The following is a 6,447-nucleotide window of genomic DNA, read 5'->3' as shown; positions in this document are numbered from 1 at the left end:
AAGAGGGAACCACTTCCTCAATGTGGGTAACCTTACAGGAAAGTCCTGCTATGGAGATTACCCACTTTGATAGAATGGGCCTAAATCGCTTATGCTCCAAAAATCCTTAATCCTCAAATAGATTGTTAGGTTTTAGAGGGAGAGAAGGGAATTAGCATATTGGTGCATGCCTGCCGTCTCACTCTTGCCTACTCTCTTTGTTTTTCTTTCTTTTCTCTCTAAGTTTTCTACTTTATTTCTATTTACTCTCATGTTCTGTGTTTTTGTGTTGTGTTGTTCTTACTATCTTGTTCTACTGTGTTATGTTACTGTGCATGATAGAGGTTCCTTTTATACTACCTACTGTGTTTGGGTTTTTACCATTTCACCCCTCAACCACTTTTGTCTAGGTGTGGGTCTTCTTCCAGATCACCTACTAGTTTGTCAGTTATTCAGCCACCACCACTTACCTGTGCTAGCCATGCCACATCCCATTACCAAACAAAGGGCCTTATTTTGTTTGCTTGTTCACCATGGCATTCCCATCCGGATAAGAGTGGGCATTATCTTTCACTATCTCTCATAGCATGCACCTAGTGATTTCAACTCATTTTTCCCTCTTTTGGGTAGTATGTCATTCCAGCAGGACATTTCCCCCAAAAGAGTTTGAGCAGGAACCCCAGAATAGGCTTCCCCCTTCTCCCCACTGCCAGACTATACCCTCTCTTACTTCTGACCCATGACCCACCACTCTTGTATTAGCTGGGTATAGGTTGGTGGTGCCTAAGTCTTGTGCGTGCTCCACTTCCATGTGTGTTCATAGTTTGTCTGCTGCTCATGCGCTTGTCATGACCTGAAGGCTCGTCTATGTATTCTGCTACTCATTCTTGGCTTCTTGTGGCGTGAATGGATTTCTAAGCCTTTGTTCTTTATAGCTTGCTTTCTTCCTATACTGGGTCTTGCTTGATTGTGGGCTTTTATTCTTTTAAGCCTATTCTTTTGTTCCTTCCGTTGGTCTACTAGCACTTCTGTCATGTCATCTTGCCATTCCTGCTGTGCTATTGTATAACCCGTACTTGTTGGGCTTTCTTTCGGTTTTGCTATACACTTTTCCTTTGCTTAATTACAAGGCCCAGTGTTATCAATGGGCTAATATTCATACTAGATTGGGCTTTCTCGACCTGTTTGATTGCTTCCGGACTTCTCTGGCCCATTTCATCCATTTGGGCATCCTTGGCCATTTCCTTCTCTTGGGCATCCTCGGTCCATTCTAATTCTTTACTTTCATGACCCTTTGCTAAATCATTTGGGCTTCCTCGGCCCAAATTTCCGCATCCTTTTCCTTTAAGGGTTTATGGGCTTGCCATTACCCCCTTACTCACTTAATTCATTTACTTCGGGTCTCTTTGGCCTATTCTTACTTGCTTTCTATTCCTCATAGTGTCCATGGGTTTATTACTTCTCTCTATGGGCTTACTTAGGCCTGCATGCTTTCTTTGAGGTCCATTTGCTATTTTCTAGACCCATAATCCATTATTCTTGTCATTCGGGCTTAATAGGTTTTCTTCCTAATTCACTAACTCCCTTTCCTCCTATATTGTTGGGATTCTTCCTGATATTGGGCCTCTTGCCAAAATGAGCATAAAAAAGAAAAGGATTTTTCCCGTGGATAGAATAGAATAGTCCACGTAATGGTCCATGTAATGAGCTTGATGGACAGAATAGAATTCTATTTCTATGAGAAGTTTTTTATATAAGTTGATTTAGGAATCCATATGTTCCTAGGAGTGTGAGGCGGCAAGTTTTATATAAATAAGGTTTATTAGTTTTATTGTGTTGCATATTATAGTGAAGAAAAAGAAGGAGGTGCCGCATATTGAAGAATAGAGTAAAAAGATTGCCACCTTTGAGAAAGATAAGTGTGTGAGAGCAAAGAAAAATAAGAGAGTTTTTTTTTTCTTTAGCCGTGAGGCATATACAAGAATTATTGTAATTGATTTGATAATAATTAAATTATTCGGAATTTGTCCCATAGTTTTTCCCTTAAAAAAGAAAGAGTTTTCTATGTAAATATTTATGTTCTTGTGTGTTATTATTATTTTAGATTGGTAATATTGTTGATAATATTATTTGGGACCCAATAACATTTTCAAGGAAATCATTGCTTTCAAGAAGATCCATGTATCCATTTGCCAATCCAAAACTATATTGCAAATCACATGGTGAGGGCATCAGAGAATACAAGAGAGAGGGAGACAGAAGCATCTGCCTCTCGACCAAGAAGATATTGAAACCAGGAAGCGTGATGCAACCATGCGGGGAAAGGAAAAGCCAACATAGAGGATGAAGGAGATGACAAAGAGGAAATGAAAGGGATGAGTGTACTAGCGTAGTAGAAGAGCTCAAAACATTTTACATCTTATGTGAGGAGGGATGCTCTTTGGCCGCATGATCAATCAAATGAGCAAAGCGATCTCTCCAGCCAAATTTGCTATCATAAAAATTTCCAATTCAACATCTACAAAAGATAAGAGTGAAAAAATAAAAGTTAAGAGTATAAAATGGAATTTGGTTTTGTTAAAGAATTTGTAAGAAAATTAAAGGAATATTATTATTAAAAAGGAAAATAAATTGTTAAAGAAAAGAAAAATATTTTTAAAAGCTTATGTGGCTTTTGTTTTTTCATCTAAGCACTAATGTGGCTACTAAAATTTTGACACATTAGCATCTCATTTAATATTTTAAGGAAAATGCTAAAAGTATTATAAGCTTAATGTTGTTTAGTAGAGTTCAACTATCTTATAATTGAATATTTGAATTGCCTCTCTATGAACGGTGGCAGATTAGTTTGTAAGCTCAATATTACCACAATGTAGTAATATTGTGGTAATGAATGTGATTAGTAGAGTTCAACTATCTCATAACTAAATATTTGAATTGTTTCTCTATGAATGGTGATACATTAGTTTGTAAACTCAATGTAGTAAAACTTGTAGTATTTTTAGCACTGCTCATCTTTTAATATTAAGTATGCTAACAATGCAAACTATTTACTACATAGGAATTTTTAATGAGTTGGCAAGAGGGACCAAAACCAAATTAAATATTTTGCCTAAATGGTATTTTAGCATTATATATTTCAATTGAAAAATGTTCTAATTCGGTAATCTGTTCCAACCAAATAAATAGGCAAAAATTATAATTTGATAGAGTATGACAAATTACTTTATGATCCATTTGAATTGAGAGGGAGGAATGGGGAGCAGAGTAGATTAGAATTTGTCCAAAATTAATTATTTTCAGCCAATTCTACCTTACTCCCCTCCACTTCTCTTTAATCCAAACAAGCCTTAAAAGTCATGTTAACAAATACGTTTATAATAATTATTAATAAAATATAATAAAAAAAATTCACATTGCTCTCAGAAAAATATAAAAAATTGCTAACAATATTTACTATTTTATCAATTTTTCTAAGTAAATATACCTAAAAATAATTTCAAAACCAACGAAACTTAACGCTTTCTATTACTCTATCACTGCCCCATGTACAACTACTTTTTCTCGGAAGTTGTGTTGTTACCAATTAACGTAAGCAACTTCGTCATACAAGTAAGAAGACAACGTGGGAAAAAGGAAAAGCCAATAAGGGCCTTGAAAAGAAATATCTGACAATAAAAGTTACGGTGTACTGTGCACTGTTGAATGGGTCTGTGATTACTGTTCAGTCTTTGTCCCTTAAAAGCTGAGAGGCTGTGAAAAAAAAAAAAAAAAAAAGCTGAAACGTGATCGCAATAATTTGTATTTAAACCTGAGTACTTGTAGAATCTTGGACTGTTTTTTTTATTACCCTTAATTAACATGCATTTTAATATATTATTATTAATGAAAAGAAAAAGACCATTAAATCTGAAAGCAAATCGTCCCTATAAATACATATCCATCCACGGCCACAAACGATATAACAACGAAAAGAAAACAAAGACCTGTGACTGAAAGAGAAAAGCCAACCCACAAGTCAAGTAAAATCCAAAATCAAATCTGCAATGTTGCTTCTTCTCATCCTAATTCCTTTACTTTCCCTTCTCTTCTTCTTCTTCTTCTTCGTTCTCAATTCCAATTCCAATTCCAATTCCAAAGTCCCCAAATCCTACCCTCTAGTGGGTTCATTCTTCGCCATCCTCGCCAACCGAAAGCGGCCACTCCCATGGCTCTCAGGCATCATGCAAGTCTCACCTTCCGCCACCTTTGTTCTCCAACGCAACTACTCCACCCGCCAGGTCTTCTCCGGCAACCCCGCCGTGGTCCAACACATCCTCAAGACCAACTTCTCTAACTACGGAAAAGGCCACGTTTTCAATCGAACTCTCACCGACTTTCTTGGCCACGGCATCTTCAACATTGACGGCGACTCCTGGAAGTTCCAAAGACAAGTCTCTAGCCACGAATTCAACACCAAATCTCTCCGCAAGTTCATTGAAACCGTTGTTGACACTGAGCTCTCCGATCGCCTCATCCCCATTCTCTCCTCAGCTGCCAAACAGGGAACTGTCCTTGATTTCCAAGACATTCTTCAAAGGTTTGCTTTTGATAATATTTGTAAGATCGCTTTCGGGTTCGACCCCGCATACTTGTTGCCCTCTCTTCCACAGGCCAAGTTCGCCCTAGCCTTTGAAGACGGTGTCAGGATTAGCAGCGAGAGGTTCTCTGCGGTACTCCCAATCGTCTGGAAATTCAAGAAGTTGTTGAATATTGGGTCAGAAAAGCGTCTCAAAAACGCTATCTCGGAAGTGCGAGGTTTCGCACTGAACATAATCAAAGAAAAGAAGCAGAGGCTGGGAGAGAAAGAGAGCCCCGATTCCGTGGACCTGTTGTCAAGGTTCTTGAGCTCCGGCCATTCGGACGAGAACTTCGTGACAGACATTGTGATCAGCTTTATAATTGCTGGGCGTGACACTACGTCCGCGGCTTTAACATGGTTTTTTTGGCTTCTATCGAAGAACCCAGAGATTGAATCCGAGATTCTAAATGAAATCTTTGAAAAATCAGAAGCGCCTGTTTATGACGAGGTGAAAGACATGGTGTACACACACGCTTCACTATGTGAAAGCATGAGGCTATACCCGCCAGTCCCGATTGACTCAAAGGAGGCAGTGAACGACGACGTATTGCCCGGCGGGACAGTGGTGAAGAAGGGGATGAGAGTGACCTACTTTCCATACGCAATGGGGAGGTTGGAGATGCTGTGGGGATCGGACTGGGCAGAGTTCAAGCCAGAAAGGTGGCTGAAGAAGGAGGAAGAGTCATGGAAGTTTGTGGGGAGAGACTCGTACACATACCCTGTGTTCCAGGCAGGTCCCAGAATTTGTTTGGGGAAGGAAATGGCATTCTTGCAGATGAAGAGGGTGGTAGCTGGGGTTTTAAGGAGGTTTAAGGTGGTGCCAGCGTTTGAAGAAGGTGTAAACCATGAACCAGAGTTTGTTTCGTATTTGACTTCAAAGATGAAAGGTGGGTTTCCGGTGAAGATTGTGGAGAGGGATCATCGCGAGACTTGAGTCCTGTCCTGAGTTTTATACTGAGCCCATGGCCCCACACTTGCACCCTAGTTTGGTTTTCGCCTTACTTTTTCAACTGCTTTTTTTCTTTTTTTACAAGTTTTCAACTGCTTCTAGGTTTATGAAAACACAATGTTGATGTAGCAACCACTGCCCTTTCTATATAGTTATTTTTGTTTTGATTTTGATTTTTTGGTAATAGGGATATTATATAAACAAGAAAACTATGGTAAAGTTATTGCGTTTATATGATGAATGATTCACTGTGATGTGAAATGTATGCAATCTAGGAGTATTTTTTTTTTCTTGCACGTCCGGCTCCACTCCCATTAGAAACCCTCTCATTCTCTCCATCTTTTGTACACGTAAAGAACATGTGGCAATTAAATCATCTAAAAGCATCTCCGATAGGCTCTTTTAAACCCAATTTTGAAGAGCAAACTCACAAAAAATCAACTCCAACTATCTTTCCAAAATCCAAAAGTATCCACATTTTTTTAGAGTTGCTGCAGTAGCTCTCTTGAGCTTAAAAAAAATATCAGGTAGAATAAATTTTTTTTTTTTTTCTCTTTCCTCTTTGTTCACTCACCTCCCTTCTCAACAGAACTCATTTCACTCTCTCATATGTATCTTAACGGTAATAAACAATCAAAACACAATACAATCTTCTTCTCATAAAACCAATTTAATTAGAACAACAAATAATCAAGAACAGGAAAAAAAATGACAAAGAAACCGATCTGACCCAATCCCTACTGATGAATCACGGGTTCATCAGTTGTAGTGAGGTCGTCCAGATGGGACCAAAGGTCTACTTGTGTCGCGATGGAAGAAGAAATTTTCCGAAATGGTCACCGGTGTGGTGCCTGCCACAACGCCTCCAATGCCAAAATTAGTATAAGGGAGTTTATAA

At 38.6% G+C, this 6,447-nt stretch overlaps 1 protein-coding gene across 1 annotated transcript; it reads left to right on the top strand.

Annotated features, from left to right (window-relative positions):
* The first annotated feature begins 3,920 nt into the window (after positions 1–3,920).
* On the top strand, positions 3,921–5,768 carry LOC142622635 (cytochrome P450 94A2-like). Its single transcript, XM_075796492.1, has one exon. It carries the CDS (start codon positions 4,026–4,028, stop codon positions 5,532–5,534), a length of 1,509 nt encoding a protein of 502 aa, XP_075652607.1. The 5' UTR covers positions 3,921–4,025; the 3' UTR covers positions 5,535–5,768.
* Positions 5,769–6,447: the final 679 nt, after the last annotated feature.

The sequence above is a fragment of the Castanea sativa genome, chromosome 1 (genome assembly GCF_040712315.1).
Source record: "Castanea sativa cultivar Marrone di Chiusa Pesio chromosome 1, ASM4071231v1".
Taxonomy (NCBI): Eukaryota; Viridiplantae; Streptophyta; class Magnoliopsida; order Fagales; family Fagaceae; genus Castanea; species Castanea sativa.
This window is presented reverse-complemented; position numbering and strand designations above follow the sequence as displayed.

Excerpts from the sequence above, each read along its gene's own strand:
- LOC142622635 (XM_075796492.1), top strand. The coding sequence starts at position 4,026 with ATGTTGCTTCTTCTCATCCTAATTCCTTTACTTTCCCTTCTCTTCTTC.